General features: G+C 43.2%; 2 protein-coding genes across 4 annotated transcripts in view; both read left to right on the top strand.

Moving 5' to 3' along the window:
- Nucleotides 1-17,328, top strand: part of LOC115138994 (4'-phosphopantetheine phosphatase-like) — a 30,370-nt gene extending 13,042 nt beyond the window's left edge. The window contains exons 5-19 of the mRNA XM_029676173.2: nucleotides 34-126; nucleotides 4,098-4,251; nucleotides 4,706-4,887; nucleotides 5,815-5,896; nucleotides 6,049-6,149; nucleotides 10,196-10,351; nucleotides 10,477-10,589; nucleotides 10,812-10,899; nucleotides 11,180-11,331; nucleotides 14,518-14,573; nucleotides 14,680-14,729; nucleotides 14,932-15,036; nucleotides 15,183-15,283; nucleotides 15,401-15,469; nucleotides 15,623-17,328. Coding sequence (XP_029532033.1) covers nucleotides 34-126; nucleotides 4,098-4,251; nucleotides 4,706-4,887; nucleotides 5,815-5,896; nucleotides 6,049-6,149; nucleotides 10,196-10,351; nucleotides 10,477-10,589; nucleotides 10,812-10,899; nucleotides 11,180-11,331; nucleotides 14,518-14,573; nucleotides 14,680-14,729; nucleotides 14,932-15,036; nucleotides 15,183-15,283; nucleotides 15,401-15,469; nucleotides 15,623-15,878 — 1,758 coding nt within the window. The 3' untranslated portion in view covers nucleotides 15,879-17,328. The remainder of the gene's footprint in view (nucleotides 1-33; nucleotides 127-4,097; nucleotides 4,252-4,705; nucleotides 4,888-5,814; nucleotides 5,897-6,048; nucleotides 6,150-10,195; nucleotides 10,352-10,476; nucleotides 10,590-10,811; nucleotides 10,900-11,179; nucleotides 11,332-14,517; nucleotides 14,574-14,679; nucleotides 14,730-14,931; nucleotides 15,037-15,182; nucleotides 15,284-15,400; nucleotides 15,470-15,622) is intronic.
- A 471-nt stretch (nucleotides 17,329-17,799) lies between these two features.
- LOC115138972 (draxin-B) overlaps nucleotides 17,800-25,432 on the top strand; it is a 28,601-nt gene continuing 20,968 nt past the window's right edge. For 2 of the 3 annotated variants that reach the window (XM_029676164.2, XM_029676158.2), the window contains exon 1: nucleotides 17,800-18,016. The gene's annotated coding sequence lies outside the window, so the exon portion shown is untranslated. The remainder of the gene's footprint in view (nucleotides 18,017-25,432) is intronic. The other variant, XM_029676151.2, reaches the window with a different exon arrangement.

The following is a 25,432-nucleotide window of genomic DNA, read 5'->3' as shown; positions in this document are numbered from 1 at the left end:
CCCATTAATTCAACAATCTTTCTCTCCAAACAGGTTGAATCAGAGGATACATTTGAGCGTGTTGGAGGAAGCTCCATAGGTGGGGGGACATTCTGGGGCCTTGGAGCACTGCTCACAAAAACAAAGGTAAAACCCCTCCTCACCCCCATGCTGAGACTTTTTATTTTTGACATTTTTATTTCACCTTTATTTAACCAGGTAGGCCAGTTGAGAACAAGTTCTCATTTACAACTGCGACCTGGCCAAGATAAAGCAAAGCAGTGTGACACAGACAACAATACAGAGTTACACATGGAGTAAACAATAAACAAGCCAATAACACAATAAACAAATCAATGACACAGTAGAAAAAAGAAAGTCTATATACAATGTGTGCAGAAGGCATGAGGAGGTAGGCAATAATAGGCCATAGGAGCGAATAGTTACAATTTAACAGATTAACACTGGAGTGATAAATGAGCAGATGATGATGTGCAAGTAGAGATACTGGTGTGCAAAAGAGCAGAAAAGTAAATAAAATAAAAACAGTATGGGGATGAGGTAGATTGGGTGGGCTATTTACAGATGGACCTATGTACAGCTGCAGCGATCGGTTAGCTGCTCAGATAGCTGATGTTTAAAGTTGGTGAGGGAAATAAAAAGTCTCCAACTTCAGCGATTTTTGCAATTCGTTCCAGTCACTGGCAGCAGAGAACTGGAAGGGAAGGCGGCCAAATTAGGTGTTGGCTTTGGGGATGATCAGTGAGATATACCTGCTGGAACGTGTGCTACGGGTGGGTGTTGTTATCATGACCAGTGAACTGAGATAAGGCGGAGCTTTACTTTGCATAGACTTATAGATGACCTGGAGCCAGTGGGTCTGGCGACGAATATGTAGCGAGGGCCAGCCGACTAGAGCATACGGTTCGTAGTGGTGGGTGGTATAAGGAGATTTGGTAACAAAACGGATGGCACTGTGATAGACTGCATCCAGTTTGCTGAGTAGAGTGTTGGAAGCTATTTTGACATCGCCGAAGTCAAGGATCGATAGGATAGTCAGTTTTACTAGGGTAAGTTTGACAGCGTGAGTGAAGGAGGCTTTGTTGCAAAATAGAAAGCCGACTCTAGAATAGATTTTTGATTGGAGATGTTTAATATGAGTCTGGAAGTAGAGATTACAGTCTAGCTAGACACCTAGGTATTTATAGTTGTCCACATATTCTAGGTCGGAACCGTCCAGGGTGGAGATGCTAGTCGGGCGGGCGGGTGTGGGCAGCGAACAGTTGAAAAGCATGCATTTGGTTTTACTAGCGTTTAAGAGCAGTTGGAGGCCACGGAAGGAGTGTTGTATGGCATTGAAGCTCGTTTGGAGGTTAGTTAGCACAGTGTCCAAGGAAGGGCCAGAAGTATACAGAATGGTGTCGTCTGCGTAGAGGTAGATCAGGGAATCGCCCGCAGCAAGAGCGACATCATTGATATACACAGAGAAAAGAGTCGGCCTGAGAATTGAACCCTGTGGTACCCCCATAGAGACTGCCAGAGGTCCGGACAACATGCCCTCTGATTTGACACACTGAACTCTGTCTGCAAAGTAGTTGGTGAACCAGGCGAAGCAGTCATTAGAAAAACCAAGGCTATTGAGTCTGCCGATAAGAATACGGTGATTGACAGAGTCGAAAGCCTTGGCCAGGTCGATGAAGATGGCTGCACAGTACTGTCTTTTATCGATGGCGGTTATATCATTTAGTACCTTGAGCGTGGCCGAGGTGCACCCGTGACCGGCTCGGGAAGCCGGATGGCACAGTGGAGAAGGTACGGTGGGATTCGAAATGGTCAGTTTTATTAACTTGGATTTCGAAGACTTTAGATAGGCAGAGCAGGATGGATATAGGTCTGTAACAGTTTGGGTCTAGGGTGTCACCCCCTTTGAAGAGGGGGATGACCGTGGCAGCTTTCCAATCTTTAGGAATCTCGGATGATATGAAAGAGGTTGAACAGGCTGGTAATAGGCGGCGGATAGTTTTAGAAAGAGAGGGTCCAGATTGTCTAGCCCAGCTGATTTGTACGGGTCCATTTGTACTGATCCATCTGATTTGTACGGGCTGTTGGCTGTGGTTGGAGTAGCCAGGAGGAAGGCATGGCCAGCCGTTGCTCTTGTTCTCCATGGACTTTACAGTGTCCTAAAACTTTTTGGAGTTAGAGCTACCGGAGGGGAATTTCTGCTTGCTTGAAAAAGCTAACCTTTGCTTTCCTGACTGACTGCGTGTATTGGTTCCTGACTTCCCTGAACAGTTGCATATCTCGGGGACTATGCGATGCTATTGCAGTCTGCCACAGGATGTTTTTGTGCTGGACAAGGGCAGTCAGGTCTGGAGTGAACCAAGGGCTATATCTGTTCTTAGTTCTGCATTTTTTTGAACGGGGCGTACTTATCTAAGATGGTGAGGAAATTACTTTTAAAGAATGACCAGGCATCCTCGACTGACGGGATGAGGTCAATATCCTTCCAGGATACCAGATCGATTTGAAAGGCCTGCTCGCAGAAGTGTTTTAGGGAGCGCATGACAGTGATGAGGGGTGGTCGTTTGACCGCGGATACAGACAATGAGGCAGTGATCGCTGAGAACCTGATTGAAAACAGAGGAGGTGTATTTGGAGGGCAAGTTGGTCAGGATAATGTCTGAGGGTGCCCATGTTAACGGATTTAGGGTTGTACCTGGTGGGTTCCTTGATGATTTGTGTGAGATTGAGGGAATCTATCTTAGATTGTAGGACTACCGGGGTGTTAAGCATATCCCAGTTTAGGTCAACTGACAGAACAAACTCTGAAGCTAGATGGGGGGGGGGGGGGGGGGGCGATCAATTCACAAATGGTGTCCAGGGCACAGCTGGGAGCGGAGGGGGGGTCGATAGCAGTGAGAGACTTATTTCTGGAGTGGTTCATTATTAAAATTAGAAGTTCAAACTGTTTGGGTATAGACCTGGAAAGTATGACAGAACTTTGCAGGCTATCTCTGCAGTAGATTGCAACTCCTCCCCTTTGGCAGTTTTATCTTGACGGAAAATAATGTAGCTGGGTATGGAAATCTCAATTGTTGGTGGCCTTCCTAAGCCAGGATTCAGATTCGGCTAGGACATCAGGGTTGGCGGAGTGTGCTAAAGCAGTGAGTAAAACAAACTTAGGGAGGAGGCTTCTGATGTTGACATGCATGAAACCAAGGCTTTTTCGATCACAGAAGTCAACAAATGAGGGTGCCTGGGGACACGCAGGGCCTGGGTTTACCTCCACATCACCCGAGGAACAGAGGAGGAGTAGGATGAGGGTACGGCTAAAGGCTATCAAAACTGGTCGCCTAGAGCGTTGTGGACAAAGAATAAAAGGAGCAGATTTCTGGGCGTGGTAGAATAGGTTCAGGGCATAATGTGCAGACTGGTATGGTGGGTTGCGGGTACTGCGGAGGTAAGCCCAGGCACTGAGTGATGATAAGAGAGGTTGTATCTCTGGATAAGCTGGTTATAATGGGTGAGGTCACCGCATGTGTGGGAGGTGTGACAAAGGAGGTATCAGAGGTATAATGAGTGGAACTAGGGGCTCCGCAGTAAACTAAAACAATGATCACTAACCTAAACAACAGTATACAAGGCATTTTGACATATGAGAGAGACATACAGCGAGGCATAAAGTAATCACAGGTGTTGATTTGGAGAGCTAACTAGGACAACAACGGGTGAGACAACAACAGCTAATCAGCTAAAACAACAACAGGTAAAATGGTGATGACTGGGCAGAGAGGGTCGGTTAACTACACACAGAGCCTGAGTTTGCGGCTGGGGCCCGACAGATTTAAAAATAGTAATAATAATAAAAAACTTCAAGCCCAATAACCTTTTTTAATTGATCAAGCTATTCAAATTAACTTAAATGTACAGTTTTATTTTCTGTTTGTTCTTGCCTATTATTTTGCCAGTTGACCTTACTGCTACTTTTTATTATCTGGAAGACTGCCCTGTGTACTTAAACCCTTGTTCTGAATAGGGTGGTTACAAAATAGCTATCTTGGTGAAAAGTCTCTTTTTAAAACTACTGTACTCCCATGACCTGCTCTCCCCTCCTACAGAGGTTTGATGAACTCCTTCAGTTGGCCTCGAAGGGGCAGCACACAAATGTTGACATGTTGGTCAAAGACATCTACGGGGGATCTTATGGGTCCTTGGGCTTGACTGGGGACCTTATTGCAAGTAGCTTTGGAAAATCTGCTACTCCTGACAAAGGTAAAGAGAATAGAGCATTTGCAGTACTTTTACTCTTTACCCCATGACATGTTTTTCATGGTACTGTCTTCAGGAGCAGACTCCCTGGCATGCTATCTACTGTAATGTAGGCTACATTCCTGTTGAGCACTAACTGATTGATGACCTCTTACCCAGTTACTGTGACCGTGTCCCCTGTAGGCTGGTTGGTTACTGTTACTGTTGAGAAATGTAGACGAGGCAGCCAGCCATGGCAAAGAAAGCAACTAATTCACTCTATTAGGTCATTCATATGTATCATGTAGGTCATTCATGTGTATCATGTAGTGCCAATAACACCGGTCACAAACTACCTATACATAAACCAACACTGTACGTACTTCAATGGGACCTGGGCTTGTTGACGAGTAATGTTTCTGGTGCTTCACTTGGCTGTATGTTGACATACCTTTACTTTTGTCTCCTCCTGAATTAGAGTTCTCTAAAGAAGATATGGCTAAGAGCCTGCTCCATATGATCAGCAATGACATTGGGCAGCTGGCCTGCCTCTATGCCCGGCTCCACAACTTGACCAGGGTCTACTTTGGGGGTTTCTTCATCCGAGGACACCCTGTCACTATGCACACCATCACTTACAGCATCAACTTCTTCACCAAGGCAAGCCCCCCCCCCACACTGTACCTCATTAACAAGCATGTCTTTCTCAATCCAGTTACATTTGATTGAGGTCTAGATTTAGCACTGACAGAACTGGATCTGATGGCAGCTGACTATAATCAGGTATGGGCCTAGTTCAGAGCTTGAAAAGCAGCAATCAAATCTGAACTGCACTATTCACACAGTAGTATGCAAATATACCCTTTATCCTGAGATACAAATTGCTTTACTCTCTTGACCAATCAGAATGATGCAAAGTGCTACAACAGCAGACAGTGCACATTTGTCTTCAGGGTGCTATTAGTTTTTGGCTAACAGTAGCCTAGGCTAACGGCAGCAGTGAAAGAGAAGTCTTTTTTTTTTTCAGTGACCTCAGATCTTTTCACATCAGCTCTTTTTCCGAGCTGATCTGATTGTTCAAAATACCAATTAGTGAGGGGGAAAAAAGCTCACTTGGGCTATCTGTGTAGTCTGTGTAGTCAATGTGTCCTCAGAACTGTAGGCTACATTTACAGTGCGCAACTGTAAGCAATGTTCTGTCAAAGCCACGTCACATCTGAAGCAGCAGTAGCTAACAGCGCCGTACATAAACACTACATTTTAAGGTTTGTTTTTATTAAATTAAGCATTTCAAATGTCATGTCCTTGTGTGTAACAATGTAACATGGACAATTTTAATTTGGAGCTTTTTCATTGTTAAAATGCCCCCCCTCAACAAAAAGATTACTCACAAGTTTTCGAATAGTAATGTCCGGATATTCGATTAACCGTGCCCCTCCCTAGTGGAGATGATACATAAACATTGATATGACATGTTTGATTGTATTGGGCTGATTTTAAAAGGCTACTTTTAAATGATGCAATCTATGAGCATAATTAGTTGGAAATGGTTCCATCTGAGTGGAGTTTTATATTGTGTTTTTGCAGGGTGAAGTCCAGGCACTCTTCCTGAGGCATGAAGGCTATCTGGGGACTATTGGAGCCTTCCTTAAGGGAGCAGAGGAAGACAGTAGGTCAAGATGCTTTCATCTATGGAGTTTCTTCTTGACAGAAAGTGGCACAGGAATCCATAGTTTATCACACCCTAGGTTTTGTAAGGATTTTCTTCTTGATGGGAAGTTCTTTTGTCTAATTCACTGTTATTTGTTGCACTTTATCTAGATCCTAACCAGTACAGTTGGGGGGAGAACTATGCTGGGAGCTCTGGCCTTATGAGTACTTCTCCTGACCTGAACCCCATGCAACGTGCACGTAGTGGAACAGTAAGTCCATTGGAAAAGAAAAAGTTAAAATACTGAAAGGTCAGCATAAGACCACCAGGGTGCGCTCATAACCCACTTGTTATTTAATTTTGTTGTCATTTCATTGACCATTATAGCAATTCTCCCCACTCTGTCTGAGATTGTGGATTTGATATTTTCTATGGAAATGTCACCAACGCTGTCCTTTTAAAATCCACAGGCCTGGTATGAGGCATTCATTGATCTTTTCAGTCTAACATTTTGTTTTAATTTCTTCTCTTCATATCCACAATCTCTTACCTCTGTTTACTTACTGTAACCCTTCAGTTTTCCGTAAGTACTTCTCCATGCTTAGTGGTTTGATTAGGTCTAAATGTTTCCTCATGATTCTGTCTTTGTAGCTACCAGCTTGCCAAGCATTCACATTCACAATGGGTTAAATAAGGTTTCAGAGAGACAGCTGTGGCATTGTAACTGCTATATGCCAGCCTTTTCCTTTATTGCATAACAGCCTTTGAAGTGTTGCTCTATGTAGTCATGGTTTAAATTGAGCTGTAACATGTTATAACCAACCTTATAGTCAACCAACCTGTCTGACACTGTGGAGAATAGTAGGCAGGTCTGTTCACCTTATAAATTGTGCATGAAATCATACTCACTGCACGGATGTGACTGGTGTGAGGTGGTGTACTATATATTTTTAATGTTGATACTATAATGTTGATGCGTGTGTCCACTGCCTACTAACGGTGTGGAGTTTGACACATGCTATTATCAGCTGACCACTAGGGGGCATAGTGAAAACATATTGGAGTTTAGCTATGTTTGAAGGAGTCGTTTCACTTTTATTGGGTTGTTTAGCAACAAAACCGATGCGTGCGCAACTTTGGGGCAAAACAGACTGGGTTGGCTTATGTTCAAAGGATTATTGACAACATGTAAACTCCCTCTTCAAATTAGGGCTAATTTGAAAAGCTGTTACAAAGAGGACATTGTATTATTTCTTTGTACTCCCTGGCAAAGCCATGCAGCCGTAACGCGTCTGATTTTTAAATATTTTTTTTCCATTGAACATGCCATACAAATAAAGGCATTTCAATGAATTATATGGAGTGCCTTGGTCCTCCTTTCATTTTGATAATATGTACACTAAATATTTATTGAAAACAAATGTGCACAATAAGCACTTGTTTTCTCTCAAATACATCGTTACAGTTGTTGGTTAGCTTACTAATGAATTTTAGCCATATTAGCATGGATATGTCATTACTCAAAACACCTCAAAACAAGACCTGGTATCAAGAACAAGATACAACTGGCTGAAACGCCTATGAGTCCCCACATCAAATTGTATTGGTCACATACACATGGTTAGCAGATTTTAATGCGAGTTTTGCGAAATGCTTGTGCTTCTAGTTCCGACAGTGCAGTAATATCTAACAATTCCCCAACAACTACCTAATACACACACATCTAAAGGGATGGAATAAGAATATGTACATGGATGAGCGATGGCCAAGCGGCATAGGCATGATGCAGTATATACATATGAGATGAATAATGAAAGATATGTAAACATTATTAAAGTGACTAGGTAGTCTCTATGTAGGCAGCAGCTTCTGAGGTAGTGATTGCTTTTTAGCAGTCTGATGGCCTTGAGATGGAAGCTGTTTTTCAGTCTCTCGGTTTCAGCTTTGATGCACCTGTACTGACCTCGCCTTCGGGGTGGTAGCGAGGTGAACAGGCAGTGGCTCGGATGGTTGTTGTCCTTGATCTTTTTGGCCTTCCTGTGACATCGGGTGCTGTAGGTGTCCTGGAGGGCAGGTAGTTTGCCCCTAGTAATGCATTGTGCAGACCACACCTACCTCTGGACAGCCTTGCGGTTGAGGGTGGTGCAGTTGCTGTACCAAGCGGTGATATAGCCTGACAGGATGCTCCCAATTGTGCATCTGTAAAAGTTTGTCAGGGCTTTAGGTGACAAGACTCATTTCTTCAGCCTCCTGAGATTGAGAGGTGCTGTTGAGCCTTCACCACACTGTCTGTGTGGGTGGAACTTTTCAGTTTGTCTGTGTACGCCGGGGAACTTGAAGCTTTCCACCTTCTCCACTACTGTCCCTTCGATGTGGATATGGGGTGCTCCCCTGGCCGTTTCCTGAAGTCCACGATCATCTCATTTTTGTTGACGTTGAGTGAGAGGTTGTTTTCCTCACACCACACTCAGATTGCCTTCACCTCCCTGTAGGCTGTCTCGTCATTGTTGGTAATCAAGCCCACTACTGTTGTCGTCTGCAACCTTGATGATTGAGATGGAGGTGTGCATGGCCACGCAGTCATGGGTGAACAGGGAGTACAGGAGTGGGCTGAGCACGCACCCTTGTGGGGCCCCAGTTTTGAGGGTCAGTGAAGTGGCAATTTTTCTTACCTTCACCACCTGGGGGCGGCCCGTCAAAGTCCAGGACCCAATTGCACAGGGCAGGGTTGTGACCCAGGGCCTCCAGCTTAATGATGAGCTTGGAGGGTACCATGGTGTTGAATGCTGAGCTGTAGTCAATGAACAGCATTTTTACATAGGTATTCCTCTTGTCCAGATGGTATAGGACAGTGTGCATGCGATTGCATCGTCTGGACCTGTTGGGGCGGTATGCAAACTGAAGTGGGTCTAGGGTGGCAGGTAAGGTAGAGGAGATATGATCATTGACTAGTCTCTCTCAGCACTTCATGATGCCAGAGGTGAGTGCTACGGGGCTGTAGTTATTTAGTTCTGTTATATTTGCCTTGGCCAACATTGTTTCTGTAACCATCTGTCTCCTGGAGATGAACGTACTTTGGTGCGAAAAGTGAAAATCAATCCCAGAACAACAGCAAAGGACCTTGTGAAGATGCTAGAGGAAACGGGTACAAAAGTATCTATATCCACAGTAAAATGAGTCCTATATCGACATAACCTGAAAGGCTGCTCAGCAAGGAAGAAGCCACTGCTCCAAAACCGCCATAAAAAAGCCAGACTACGGTTTGCAACTGCACATGGGGCCAAACATCGTACTTTTTTGATAGAACTGTTTGGCCATAATGACCATCGTTATGTTTGGAGGACAAGGGGGGGGGGGTTGCAAGCCGAAGAACACCATCCCAACCGTGAAGCAACATCTCAAGACATGAGTCAGGAAGTTAAAGCTTCGCAAATGGGTCTTCCAAATGGACAATGACACCAAGCATACTTCCAAAGTTATGGCAAAATGGCTTAAGGACAACAAAGTCAAGGTATTGGGGTGGCCATCACAATGCCCTGACCTCAATCCTGTAGAAAATTGGTGGGCAGAACTGAAGAAGCATATGTGAGCAATGAGGCCTACAAACCGGACTCAGTTACACCATCTCTGTCAGGAGGAATGGGCCAAAATTATATTTATTGTGGAAGGCTACCCGAAACGTTTGACCCAAGTTAAACATTTTAAAAAGCAACGCTAGCAAATACTAATTGAGTTTATGTAAACTTCTGACCCACTGGGAATGTGATGAAAGAAATAAAACCTGAAATTAATAATTCTCTCTACTATTATTCTGACATTTCACGTTCTTAAAATAAAGTGGTGATCCTAACTGACCTAAGTCAGGGAATTTTTACTAGGATTACATGTCAGGAATTGTGAAAAACTGAGTTTAAATATATTTGGCTAAGGTGTATGTAAACTTCCGACTTCAACTGTAGATCGATGTTATTCTCTGAGGCTGCCCGGAACATTTCCCAGTCCTCGTGATCAAAACAATCGGGAAGCGTGGATTCCGATTGGTCAGAACAGCGTTGAATGTTCCAGTCATGGGTACATCTTGTTTGAGTTTCTGCCTATAGGACTGTAGGAGCAAGGTGGAGTCGTGGTCGGATATGCCGACAAGGCAGCTTCTTGTCATTGTTGCTGGCTATCTAACCATTCAGAATCATACCACACAGCCTTTTACCCCTGCGATGTGCATTTCTCTGGCGTTGTCAGGAAACCCGTCTAAGTGTGCATGAATGCATTAGCCTTGCATTATGTGCAGTGCTCAGTTTGTCTCCTCTTCGGCTTCAGTTTGACATGTTGGAGATGGACCGTCTGGAGAGGCAGCTGGTGAATCTGCCCCTGCTGCAGGACCCGTCCTCCTACATCCCAGACACAGTGGACCTCTCAGAGGACGCCCTTGCACGGGAGTACTGGCTCTACTGCTTCGAGGAGGCCCTGGATGGGGTAAGAGGCAGAGAACCTGCCACTGGTCTATTAATCAATATACACACATTGCATTATGCATTGACAGGGAGTCCTTATCCTGGTCACTTTTGAAACAGTTGATCTGGGCAATGTGCTTTGGATAGGTGGTGAAGAGAGCTGTTGCCAGCCAGCCTGATCTTCCAGAGGCCGCTGAACGAGCAGAGAAGTTCCGTCACAAGTACCAGCACAAGCTTCAGACCCTCCGCCACCAGCCTTTGTAAGGGGAGCAACAGGATCTGAATGCCACAGCTGCAGATAGATTTCAAAGGCTGTTAAACCAACTAGAACATAACACGGTTTCTTGATAATTTATAGATGCTTGTCTCCAAAGGCCTCTTATTAGTGAATGAGTGACTCTTGTAGATGAAGTCTCACTGTTCCCCCTCACCAATCTATGTGTTTATCTGCTAATGTAGAGTACTTCTCTTCTCACCTCTAGTGCTTATGGATCCCTCACTGTAAGAAGTCTGTTAGACACAAGAGAACACTGTTTAAACGAGTTCAACTTCCCTGACCCATACTCAAAGGTTTGAGTGGATTCTAATAGCTCTTTCCTATAAAACTATTTTTCTCTATTGTTGTTCACTGTTCCAATAAATGTTCTAATGCTACTCTTTTTCTGGTATTGATTTACCTTGAATGTTGAGTAGTTCATCTGATGAAGCTTTCAAGTGTCGTCTTGTGTGCCTTTTAATGTAATTTCATGTCCACTTGCCTTGATTAGCATGAATTGCTAATGTTGTAGATCATCAGTGAGAAGTGGGAGGAAGCTGTTGTCTCAGTGCTGTGTCTCCACCCCTCCCACAGATCAAGCAGGGGGAGAACGACATGGCTCTCAAGTACTTCCAGAAGGCAGTCAAGTCCCTGGGGGAGCTGAGCTGGGAGCAGAGGCAGTTTGCCCTGGTCAGGGGCCTCCTGGCTGGGAACGTCTTCGATTGGGGAGCCAAGGCTGTATCGGAGTGAGTCTTAATGAGGCTGCACTCTGTGCACTCCTAAACTTGGGACTTTGAAGGATATTATTAGGACTCAAATGCTGATCATATACAGTGCATTAGGAAGGTTTTCTGACCCCTTGACATTTTCCACTTTGTTACGTTACAGCCTTATTCTAGAACGGATTACATTTTTTCCCTCATAAATCTACACACAATATCCCATAATGACAAAGCAAAAACAGGTTTAGAAATGTTTGCAAATGTATTAAAAATAAAAACTGAAATCACATTCACATAAGAATTCAGACCCTTTACTCAGTACCTTGTTGAAGCACCTTTGGCCATTATTACAACACTGAGTCTTCTTTGGTGTGACGCTTCAAGCTTAGCACTACTGTGTTTGGGGAGTTTCTCCCATTCTTCTCTGCAGATCCTCTCAAGCACTGTCAGGTAGGCTGGGGAGCGTCACTGCACAGCTTTCTTCAGGAGAGATGTTCGATCGGGTTGAAGTCCGGGCTCTAGCTGGGCCCCTCAAGGACATTGAGACTTTTCCCGAAGAACAATTGATTGGATTCCACCTGTGGAAAATGTTATTGATTGGACATGATTTGGAAAGGTACACCTGGTTATATAAGCTCCCACAGGTGCATGTCAGAGCAAAAACCAAACCATGAGTTTGAAGGAATTGTCCGTAGAGAAAAAACCAAACCATGAGTTTGAAGGAATTGTCCGTAGAGCTCCGAGACAGGATTTTGTCGAGGCACAGATCTGGGAAAGGGTACCAAAACATTTCTGCAGCATTGAAAGGCCCCAAGAACACAGTGGCCTCAATCATTCTTAAATTGTAGAGCTGACCGCCCGGCCAAACTGAGCAATCGAGGGAGAAGGGCCTTGATAAGGGAGGTAACCGAGAACCCAATGGTCACTCTGACAAAGCTCCATAATTCCTCTGTGGAAATGGGAGAACCTTCCAGAAGGACAAGCATCTCTGCAGAACTCCACCAATCAGGCCTTTATGGTAGAGTGGCCAGATAGAAGCCACTCTTCAATGAAACGCACATGACAGCCCGCTTGGAATTTGCCAAAAGGCACCTAAAGACTCTCAGACCATGAGAAACAAGATTCAAAGTTCGAATTCTTTGGTCTGTATGCCAAGCGTCACATCTGGAGGAAATCTGGCACCATCCCTACGATGAAGCATGGTGGTGGAAGCATCATGCTGTGGGGATGTTTTTCAGTGGCATGGACTGGGAGACTAGTCAGGATGGACTGGGAGACTAGTCAGGATTGAGGGAAAGATGAATGTACAAAGTACGGAGATCCTAAATGAAAACCTGCTCCAGAGCACTCAGGATCTTAGACTGGGGCGAAGGTACACATTTTAATCAGGATAATGACCCTAAGCCCACAGCCAAGACAACACAGGAGTGGTTTCGGGACAAGTCTCTGAATGTTCTTGAGTGGCCCAGCCAGAGCCCGGACTTTAACCCGATCAAACATCTCTGGAGAGACTTGAAAATAGCTGTGAAGTGACGCTCCTCATCCAACTTGACAGGGCTTGAGAGGATCTGCATAGAAGAATGGGAGAAACTCTCCAAATACAGGTGTGCCAAACTTGTATCATCATACTCAAAGCTGTAATCACTGCCAAAGGTTATTCAACAAAGCACTGAGTAAAGAGTGAACACTTATTTTAATTTGATATTTCAGGGTTTTATTTTTACTACATTTCTAAAAACCTGTTTTTGCTTTGTCATTATGGGGTATTGTGAGTAGATTGATGACAAAAACAATTGAATCATCTTTAGAATAAAGCTATAATGTCTGAGTACTTTCCGAATGCTCTGTGTATGTATGTATGTACATACAGTAGCAGTCAACTCTTTTCTACATTGTAAAATAATAGTGAAGACATCAACACTATGAAATAACTCGTATGGAATCATGTAGTAACCACAAAAGTGTTAAAACAAATCAAAATAATATTTTATATTTGAGATTCTTCAAAGTAGCCACCTTTTGCCTTGATGACAGCTTTGCACACTCTTGGCATTATATCAAGCCGGAATGAACAGGTTAAGTTAATTTGAGGAATTTCTTTCCTTAATGCGTTTGAGACGATCAGTTATGACAAGGTAGGGGTGGTATACAGAAGATAGCCCTATTTGGTAGAAGACCAAGTCCATATTATGGCAAGGACAGCTCAAATAAGCAAAAGAAACGACAGTCCATTGTTCAATAGGGAAAATTTCAAGAACTTTTAAAGTTTCTACAAGTGCAGTTGCAAAAACCATCAAGCGCTATGACGAAACTGGCTCTCATGAGGACCAACACAGGAAAACAAGACCCAGAGTTACCTCTGCTGCAGAGGATAAATTCATTAGTTAGCTGCATCTCAGATTGCTTGGGCCAAGAAACACGAGCAATGCACATTAGACCAGTGGAAATCTGTCCTTTGGTCCAAATGTTATATTTTTGGTTCCAACTGCCGTGTCTTTTGTAAGTCGAACGGATGATCTCCGCATGTGTGATTCCCACCGTGAAGCATGGAGGAGGTGGTGTGATGGTGCTTGCTGGTGACACTGCCAGTGATTTATTTAGAATTTAAGGCACACTTTACCATCATGGCTGCCACAGCATTCTGCAGTGATACACCATCCAGTTTGCGCTTAGTGGGACTATCATTTGTTTTTCAACAGGACAATTATCCAACAAACCTCCAGGCTGTGTCAGGGCTATTTTACCAAGAAGGAGAGTGATAGACTGTGGATGCCAGGTCATCTGATGCAGCAATCACCTGACCTCAACCCAATTGAGATGGTTTGGGATGTGTTGGACCGCAGAGTGAAGGAAAAGCAGCCAACAAGTTCTCAGCGTATGTGGGAACTCCTTCAAGACTTGGAAAAACATTCCTCGTGAAGCTGGTTGAATGGCAAGAGTGTGAAAATCTGTCAAAGCAAAGGGTGCCTACTTTGAAGAATCTAAAATATATTTTGATTGAACTTTTTTGGTTACTACGTGATTCTATATGTGTTGTTTCATAGTTTTGATGTCTTCACTGTTATTCTACAATGTAGAAATAAAGAACAGCCCTGGAAGGAGTAGGTGTGTCAACTTTCGTCTGCTACTGTATATTTACATTTTCTTGAGAAAATGTGTTTTTAGATGAGCAAAGAATGTCGCTCATGCTCACATTTTCACTTGTAATAGTGTTCTGGAGTCTGATCCGGAGTTTGGCTTTGAACATGCAAAACTGCAGTTGGAAGGTATGAAAGCCCCTATTGGGTAAACATGTGTTTTATGTGTCCTGCATTTTATACTGCTGCTGCAACCTATACAGGCTACTTAATTATAGTCCCTTTTTCTCCATAGAGCGGCCGTGGCTTGTGGATGCCTATGACCAATGGCTCGAGAGACTGAAGGTAAGAATTTAAACTGTTTCCTGATGATGAAGTGTTTCAAAGTTATTATATTAGCTGCATTTGGTTTATGGGCCACATCCTAACTTAAGATCCACAGAAGTTGTGTGCCTGGATCTCAAGTTAGGATTTGGCACAAAGATGTATATGACTTGATGCTGTGGAACAGTAATTGAATACCATGCCTGCTGGCTTTCTTTTCCAGGGCCCACCTCATAAGTGTGCATTGTTTTTCGTAGATAATAGTGGAATAGACATCATACTTGGAGTGTTCCCATTTGTCAGAGAGCTTCTCTGCAGGGGAACAGAGGTAAGAAGCTACACAGTCCTTCCCATCATCTGAGAAGCTGTCACTTGTACCACCCCTTCAAATATACACAGGATTTAATAAAACACTATGAACACAACAAGATTTCCCTTTTTCTTCCTTTGACCCCCTGCTATGTTGTTTTCCAGGTTGTCCTTGCCAGCAACTCTAGCCCAGCTCTGAATGATGTAACAAACAGTGAGCTGCAGATCTTGACTGAAAGAATAGCTGCAATGGATTTAGTCATACAGTGAGTATTTAAGTCTTTTGGCTCTGCATTTATGGATGTAAAAGATAGGATAGTAATGATATGTTTTTTTTGTTTTCCTATACCAGCATGTCAATGTCCATTTAATTTGTTTTGCAGGTCTGCTGTGAAGGAGGACAGGCTGACTCTAGTCCAGAGTGGCTCCAGCTCTCCTTGCTTAGACTTGAGGTCTGTTTTTATTTCTTAAGCGTTCATTATATTTCAACGTAACATACCCTTGTTAACTATGTTTAAAAACATTTTTAAGTTTCTTTAGTAATTTCTGTTACATTTTGAAGGTAAATCCTCCCAAATGTGTATTAATTTCTCTCCCCACCACAGCCGTCTTGACAAGGTGTTGGCTGTGGTTGTGCGAGAGCGCCATGTAGACCTGGTGATCATCGAGGGCATGGGCCGGGCCATCCACACCAACTACTACGCCATATTGAGCTGCGAGAGCCTCAAGATGGCTGTCATCAAGAACTCCTGGCTGGCTGACCGGCTGGGGGGCAAGCTCTTCAGCGTGGTCTTCAAGTATGAGGTGCCACCAGGCCACAAAACCACCACCCTGGATCATGTTCCAGTGACACCTTCATAATCTCTCTCTTTTGAAGTCTGATCATGGTACTAGTTGGAGAGGTCCAGTTGGCTGTAATGGGGTTGATTTGACCACCTCATGATGATTGTACAGGGAGGTGTTAAGATAATCAGTGGACTTGGGTTGATTTGAAAGCTTAGTGGGTTAAAGCAGAGTATAACATTGCTTTGTAACACCAGAATGTTTAAATGTCTTTATTTTTTTTATATACAGCCATACTTTGCACCATGTTGTGTGTTCTTGTAGATCACAGCTTAAATTATAGTTAAGGTAACAGAACAGACAACGGTTGTCAGTGGTAGAGGTGTGCACTCTTTGTAGATTGACTGTCAATGCTGGTGAGATACTCTACTGAGTGCATTTATAGACAGGTTATCATCAGTACCCTGCTGTTTACACACAGCATCCCAATGGTTACCATGACAACGTGTCCCTTTCAGTGGTGGAGATGCTTTGTGTGTGGCTTGCTACCAGGGTAATTACAGCAATCTGGTGAAGCAACACAAACATATGGTAACTGTGCCTTAAGGTTGGAGTGATAAAAAGCATAGCTTGTTCAAAATGCAACCAACTTGGTTTAATTTCTGGTGTAGGGAAAGCATGGACGTTTGTTACCTTGGGCTACATGAGTGTCTTTTCTTTGATTCCAGGATTTGCCTCCATCACTGCCACTAGGTGAATTGAGATTATTTACTTAATTGTGTGATAATCATTGTGTGAGAAGCTAAAAATGTTGCTACTGGGAATTTGTTTGAAAAGAGTGGATAATAGCACTTTATTGATGGGGTTAAAATTATTCTTAAAATTCCAGAAGGTGGCAGTATTTTACTGTGAAATATGTTCCTAACAACCCAAATTAAATGTGAAGTATATTTTGTTCAATGGACGTTTTGAAAGTGTTGTGTCAAACTCAAAGTGTAATTCAGGTCATTTTATTGCAAATGTTTAAGCCATCTTTGTGTCATTATCATTTTGTTGGTAGCCTTAGTAAATTAGGTCTGCTTCCAAACAACTAAAACATCGAAGTTGTCAAACAGTAGGCTAACCACTGTCCTTAACAAAATGTTGTGTAAAAGGGATTTACTTTCAATTCTTAAAATAGTTTAAACTAAGGCAATAACAGATCTGCTCTTTATTAAAGTAATGCTCTGGGTGATTGGAGGTGGCAGTATTTGATGGTTAATTTACTTACTGATGATACTCATTCATACTATCTTTATCAAACCAGGTATCTGAAATGTAGGTTGAGGTCTTGCTGTCCAAATGTTTCCATGGCTTTTTGCTTAACCTGTGAACTCACTTTGCGATATTGTATTATCATTTGTGTATATACATGATAAATAAGTGTTAATATAATTAATTTGCGTTAAGAGTTCATGATGCTCCGAAATTATGGAAAGTATTTTGTTCTATTGACGATCACTTTGAATTAAATTTGAATATATTTGAATGCCGTTTGTCTTGTTTTTGGTGGGGCGGTACTTATTACATTTTAGGGAGTTCGTGGGAGGGGAGTTTATACCAGCTATTATACCACGCTCTGCTCTTGCCGGGGACGCAGGAGTAATATGCTGATAATGCACTGTGCCAAGCAGGAAGTCCTACTCCACAACATGCTGTACCTCTGCTTCTTCGTTACCCTCTACTGCCACATGCACGGATGCCAGTTCTTGAGTTCTACAATATTTTTATTCTGTATTCTGTACATGCTTCTTGTTTAGTTTTTCTTGCAAAATTATTTCTTTAAACACACTTAATTGCTTCTCTAACACTGAGTTTTAATATTCAGTTCCCAATGCATGTAGTGAAACGTTCAGAAAAAAATCACGAATTAAATTATTTGCAACAAATTTGACGTAACCCATCCCCACACCCAGGTAGCCTATTCTCTTGCGCCTCAACTAATGGGACAAACACTGACATCAGTCCCCGCACGTTCGCGCACACGGTTACGCGCTTCCAGCCAGTGACTCTCCTCATAAACCAAATGTAATCCCAACGATCAACACACCGACCGTGAACGGACCCCAAACAGACGGAATTTCAGTCCTGTGCGCTTTCACGGCCTACATCTCTCATCCCATATAAAACAATTACCTTTGCAATAATAGTCAACCTCAACGGATTAAGAAACGCGGGTGAGGTTATTTTTTTGTCATTTTATTCAAGTGTTGAAACATGGCTATGCCGCAATAACGAAAAGCCAATCAAATGTGCCACATTTTGTGTCATTAATTTAGCTTATTGTTGCATTTTAGACTAAATATTGTAGCCTACTAAGTAGTGCATTTATAACACACACTGTTGTTGCTTCTAAAAAAGTTATATGAATGGAATCCACTGAGAAGGCAAGATATAAACCGTTGCGCCCAGTTATTAGACACATAAATAAATGTGAAATTGTATGCCTTTTTACTATGCACAATAGTACCTTAAATAGTCCTAATTACTTAATGCTAACTTTAATTCTGATATCTGAACAAAAGTATGTTTCTATTTGGCACGGGGAAAATCATTCTGATTAGGGGGGAGGGTATTATGTTTTCTGTATCAGGAAAATATCTCAAAGAATATTAATTAGGTGAATATGTTATGATACAATCCTATATTGTGATCATGTCCTCTTGCCTGTACATCTTTGAGACTATACTCAATAATATTGGTATTACAAGGACGTAATTAGAGGGAGAGAAATATATATAATTTAGTTTGGGTGGCTCCATGTCAGATCATGCCTTTAAAAGTGAAAATAAAGCAGACACATCGGGTGGACAGTGTTTGTGGACTCATCATTAACAAGTCTGTTAATTAAAACCAAGCCAATCAGCAGGAATGTGATCACAAGGAGGACTGTAGGTGCACTTGACTGTGAAGCTCCCAGCAGATCAAATTGGGGGCCACATCCCAGTCTACAATCACTAATCAGAGAAAATTAATCAAAATAATAGGAAACCAAAGGACAATATTAATCATGACTTTATGGTTCACTAACTAAGCCTTATTTCACCTAAAAGTAATTCCCCCCCATTCCACTTACATATATAACTTCTTATCATTATCACCCTCCCCATGTGTCCTCTGTGTTCCTCTGTGTAGTGGGTAGTCTATAAGTAGTGAGTTGTGCCATCATAGAAAATCTCCTCCACTATGGACTCCATTGGTGATCCACTAGTGTCCACCATCTCCATGTCCTATAATGAGTCTTCTGGTGTGAGATGCTGGTTCAAGGTTGATTCAGTCTGATTGGTTGTTGTGTTTTGGTTGGCCAAGGAGTGTCTTTGTGGAACAGTGGACCCAGCTGGTCTCCTTATGTGCCACCAAATGAGAGCAAGATTCCACTGTCACTGTTCCAATTAACCCTCCCCTGGATAGTCTCTCTTTATCTCTCTCTCTCTCCCCCCATCTCCCTAAGTTCTCTTGGCCTACCACCCTTCTCTTCCTCTCAGTGTGATGTCTGTAGCTCTGTTCTCCTGGTGCTGTTTGTGTCTCAGCGTTGTTCAAACGCCTTTCTCTCTCTGCTCTGTGGGTGTCTGGAGGGGGTTGCCCCGCTGTGAGTGTATGTGCACTGAGCATGCTCTACTGGAAGATAAGGACTACATTGCGGGATGTCTCTGATATTGCTGTGCAACCGTGGCAATGTTCGATCTTGCCCAACATTAGAGGTGTATTCATCACGGAAACTGCTTATGAACCAAACAGACCAATACAAGAGTTTATATTGGACAAATTCAGAGCTGGAAAAAAATGATGGTATGAAATCTCCAATATTGTTCTCCAGAGTGCTGAAGAATTCAGCACTCAGTGGTAATTGATTTGGCGGTTGAAATGCTACTGGCTGAAATTAACTTTCATAGCAGCTTTGCTGAAGTATTTGTTGAGAAATCAGATGGAAACTACCATGTCAGACTTGTAAAATGTTGGTAAATATTGAGAACCTTATGTGTTACACACATGGCAAACACCTGGCAAACAGTAAACTTTAATTGGATAATAGATCAATTAAGGCATACATTGTCCCTTAAATAAGTTTGACAAATGATTGACAAATTTATCATTTTCTTGAGCATTCACTTAGAGGGTAGTGCGTACGGGGGGTACGGGGGGGTATTGGCATTGTTCACTGGAGGAGCAAAGAAGGGATGGTAAATTAGCCATTCATGTCTGATCTGTTTGGTGTGAAGTCTTCCTTCTGCTGTTCTTCATTGAGCCGTGTGTGATGGGGACAGGGACCAGAGTTCACCTGAGCCCTGCCACCCACTCCCTTCCTGATGCCTTCGCATTGTCCTCTCACTGTCATTGACTGGCTTAAATGAACCACATTACACGTAAGGCACACACTCAGCAAATTGACGGAACACTGCTAATCAGGTAAATAATCGAATAGAAATGGAAAAAAGGAAGCCTCTGCTTTTAGACATGGGCCTGTAATCTCTTTATGTAAACCGAGAATGATTCCGGTGGTCTTGAGGTCTTTGTTTGGTTGTTCCTTGTGGCCTGGCTGGTTGCTATGACAGACAACAGGAAAGAAGCAGATGGCTTCTGGAGGCTTGTTGCCCAGCAGGTGAAATTATCAATGCGCATTAAATAGAGACAACTGCCAGACCAGTGCCTTGTGCCTCCACTGCTTTACTTTGCCTTGCTGCGTCCCTCACTACCACAGAAGCACACTTCAAACTATAATTTCAGCTGTGTCCATGATCTGCTGTTAGCTGGGCTTTTATGAAGCATGTCAGGGCCTGGTATCGCTGAGGACTGGTCGTAGAACCAGAGAATTCTCAGATCGCATCAATAGTGTTTAATGAATCAGCCCTCCAGAGGTAGCCCTTTACACTCTGCTGCTAGATTGTCCATCATCACTGGCCCGACTTCTGTCTGAACAGTCTAAATCATTTATATTGTTTTAACCCAGCTAGTGGCCTTCAACTGATGATATGCAGTCGTTCTACAAAGTCTTCTAGGATCTGTGGCTTCTTATTCCTCGTTATTTCAATAGGTCATTTTTCATGATCACAGCTTTCCATGTATATGAGGTGAAGGTACACTACATGTCCTACTCTTCCTCATGCTCTCTCAAAGCCCTCTCTTGTCTTCAGAATCAAAGTTTCACGCTCCTCCACTATCCAGCTAACGTGGCCCCTCAGGCCCGGCCACAGCCTCAGCACCAGATGCTAACCCCTGCTGTGTCCTACCTATACCACACAGTGCTCTGTAATACACTGTTTGGTAGACTTCTAATCATTAGATGATGCTGAGAACTTCACCCCAGAGTATTCCATTACCACCCACATCCTGATTTTGTCAGGGGATCACCTTTTAGTGGCTACATGAAAGGGCCAAAGGAGAAGGAGTTTTGCTAGGCAGGGGTGCTTTGTGCCTCTCTGTGCCTCTCTGTCACCAACCAGCTTCCTTTTACGGCAACAGGACTATTCAGGCTGCGACAAGCAGTTCACTATGTTTCTATGAAGGCGTCACTTTTCTCATTGTGTGAGAGAGAAATCATTTTTGTGCCATAACAGACTGCTGCTCAGCCTCTGTCTGTGGCCCATTATCTGCACGCTCATTTCAAAGGGCTCAGTGATCTCCAAAATGAGTCTGGGCTCAGTCAATCCGTTTCCTGTGTATTTTTATTGTTTATTTATTTGGACTAGTTGGTTGGTTCATTTTGGCAGCAAGGCCTCATGGAGCGCACTCCTCCAGAACTGAGCAGACTGACAAGTGAGAGTATTTTCTAGCGATGGCAGGTTTTCTGAGAAGTCTCCCTAAAAAAGTCCCTATGCCCTCCACCATAGCAGTAGTTTGTGTCAAATGTAGGGTTGCAAAGGGAGGGTATATTACTAGAAACGTTTGAAGTTTACCAGTAAACTAATATAATTTTGGTATTTTTCAACGATGTTATATATTCTATTACATGACATCTAGTTGCCCTTTTGGGTACTTCGGATTATCACAGGCATCTGTAATGATCTCTGGCCCTCTGTGTGGCCTTATTGTAATGTTTTTCTTGCGGTGAAGGAGAGGAGGACCAAAATGCAGCATGGTTACTATTCATGGTTCTTTAATAAAGCAACTACACATGAACAAACTAACAAAAGTGAAAACCCAAAACAGCCCTATCTGGTGCAAACACAGAGACAGGAACAATCACCCACAAAACCCAACACCAAACAGGCTACCTAAATATGGTTCCCAATCAGAGACAATGACTAACACCTGCCTCTGATTGAGAACCATATCAGGCCAAACATAGAAATAGACAAACTAGACATGTAACATAGAATGCCCACTCAGATCACACCCTGACCAAACAAAACATAGAAACATACAAAGCAAACTATGGTCAGGGTGTGACAGTAGTGAATACCATTGGTGTTTAATATGAGGGTTTCAGCATCATTTTTTTCTTTTTTAATTATACATTTATTTTAGTATGTCTATGTATTTGCTCTCAATGTTTTGGCGTCAAACCGATGGCAGTTGTGAAAAAAGTCAATATTGGACAAGTTAAGAGTTAATACCATTGTTGATTAAATGCTTTTTTCATGCGTTAGGCTATTTTTTTCTTGAACCATATGGTCTATCTCCTAGAAACTCACGGACAATATGGACACAGATAAAATACAGTACCAGTCAAAAGTTTGGTCACACCTACTCATTCAAGTGTTTAAAAAAAACTATTTTCTACATTGTATGAAATTATAACTATGAAATTACACACATGCAATCATGTAGTAACCAAAAAAGTGTTAAACCAATCAAAGTATATTTTAGATTTAATTTCAGATTCTTCAAAGTATCCACCCTTTGCCTTGATGACAGCTTTGCACGCACTTGGCATTCTCTCATCCAGCTTCACCTGGAATGCTTTTCCAACAGTCTTGAATTAGTTCCCACATATGCTGAGCACTGGCTGCTTTTCCTTCACTCTGCAGTCCAACTCATCCCAAACCACCTCAATTGGGTTGAGGTCGGGTGATTGTGGAGGCCAGATAATCTGATGCAGCACTCCATCACTCTCCTTCTTGGTCAAATAGCCCTTAAAAAGGGAAAGGGGGATACCTAAGGCAGCAACCCACTGTTCCCAGGGCGCCGAAGACGTGGCTGTTGATTATGGCAGCCCCCCGTACCTCTCTGGTTCAGAGGGGTTGGGTTAAATGCGGAAGACACATTTCAGATGAATGCATTCAGTTGTACAATTGACTAGGTACACAGCCTAGAGGTGTGTTGGGTCATTGCAATTTGAAAAACAAATTATAGTCCCAATAAACACAAAACAGATGGGATGGTGTTACCTCTGCTGCAGAGGATAAGTTCATTAGAGTTACCAGCCTCATAAATTGTAGCCCAAATATATGCTTCACAGAGTTCAAGTAACAGACCCATCTCAACATCAACTGTTCAGAGGAGACTGCGTGAATCAGGGCTTCATGGTCGAATTGCTGCAAAGAAACCACTACTAAAGGACACCAAGAAGAAGAATCAAATCAAATCCAAGTTTATTTGTCACGTGCGCCGAATACAACAGCTGTAGTAGACCTTACAGTGCTTACTTACAGGCTCTAACCAATAGTGCAAAAAAGGTGTTAGGTGAACAATAGGTAAGTAAAGAAATAAAACAACAGTAAAAAGACAGTCTATATACAGTAGCGAGGCTATATACAGTAGCGAGGCTACATACATACACCGGTTAGTCAGGCTGATTGAGGTAGTATGTACATGTAGATATGGTTAAAGTGACTATGCATATATGATGAACAGAGAGTAGCAGTAGTGTAAAAGAGGGGGTGGTGGGTGGCGGTACACAATGCAGACTGCCCGGTTAGCCAATGTGCGGAAGCACTGGTTGGTCGGCCCAATTGAGGTAGTATGTACATGAGTGTATAGTTAAAGTGACTATGCATATATGATAAACAGAGAATAGCAGCAGTGTAAAATGAGGGGTTGGGTTGGTGGTGGCACACAATGCAAATAGTCCGGGTAGCCATTTAATTACCTGTTCAGGAGTCTTATGGCTTGGGGGTAAAAAAAAATGTTGAGAAGCCTTTTTGTCCTAGACTTGGCACTCCAGTAACGCTTGCCATGCGGTAGTAGAGAGAACAGTCTATGACTGGGGTGGCTGGCGTCTTTGACAATTTTTAGGTCTTCCTCTGACACCACCTGGTGTAGAGGTCCTGGATGACAGGCAGCTTAGCCCCAGTGATGTACTTGGCTGTAAGCACTACCCTCTGTAGTGCCTTGCGTTCAGAGGCCGAGCAATTGCCGTACCAGGCAGTGATGCAACCAGTCAAGTGGCTCTCAATGTTGCATCTGTAGAACCTTTTTGAGGATCTCAGGACCAATGCCAAATCTTTTTAGTTTCCTGAGGGGGAATAGGCTTTGTCGTGCCCTCTTCATGACTGTCTTGGTGTGTTTGAACCATTCTAGTTTGTTGTTGAAGTGGACACCAAGGAACTTGAAGCTCTCAACCTGCTCCACTGCAGCCCCATCGATGAGAATGGGGGCGTGCTCAGTCCTCCTTTTCCTGTAGTCCACAATCATCTCCTTAGTCTTGGTTACGTTGAGGGATAGGTTGTTATTCTGGCACCACCCGGGCACGTCTCTGACCTACTTCCTATAGGCTGTCTCGTCATTGTCGGTGATCAGGCCGACCACTGTTGTGTCGTCTGCAAACTTAATGATGGTGTTGGAGTCGTGCCTGGCCATGCAGTCGTGGGTGAACATGGAGTGCAGGAGAGGACTGTGCACGCACCCCTGTGGAGCTCCAGTGTTGAGGATCAGTGTGGCAGATGTGGTGCTACCTACCCTCACTACCTGGGGGCGGCCCGTCAGGAAGTCCAGGATCCAGTTGCAGAGGGATGTGTTTAGTCCCAGGATCCTTAGCTTAGTGATGAGATTCGAGGGTACTATGGTGTTGAATGCTGAGCTGAAGTCAATGAATAGCATTCTCACATAAGGGTTCCTTTTGTCCAGGTGGGAAAAGGCAGTGTGGAATGCAATAGAGATTGCATCATTTGTGGGCGGTATGCAAATTGGAGTGGGTTTAGGGTTTCTGTGATAATGGTTTTGATGTGAGCCATGACCATACTTTCAAAGCACTTCATGGCTACGGACATGAGTGCTACAGGTCTGTAGTCATTCAGGCAGGTTGCCTTTGTGTTCTTGGACACAGGGACTATGGTGATCTGCTTGAAACATGTTGGTATTACAGACTCAATCAGGGACATACTTGCTTTGGCCAAGAAACACAAGCAATGCACATTAGACCGGTGGAATTCTGTTCAATGAGTCCAAATGGGAGATTTTTGGTTCCAACAGCCGTGTCTTTCTGAGAGGCAGTGTAGGGGAACGGATGATCTCCGGATGTCTGGTTCCCACCGTGGAGCATGGAGGAGGAGGTGTGGGGGTGCTTTGCTGGTGACACTGTCTGTGATTTATTTAGAATTCAAAGCACAGTTAACCAGCATGGCTACCAGAGCATTCTGCAGCGATACTCCATCCCATCTGGTTTGCGCTTGGTGGGACTATCATTTTTTTCTCAACAGGACAATGACCGAACA

This window comes from Oncorhynchus nerka, linkage group LG2 (assembly GCF_034236695.1).
Source record: "Oncorhynchus nerka isolate Pitt River linkage group LG2, Oner_Uvic_2.0, whole genome shotgun sequence".
Taxonomy (NCBI): Eukaryota; Metazoa; Chordata; class Actinopteri; order Salmoniformes; family Salmonidae; genus Oncorhynchus; species Oncorhynchus nerka.
Note: the sequence above shows the minus strand (reverse complement) of the source record. Positions and strands in the feature narration are given on the sequence as shown.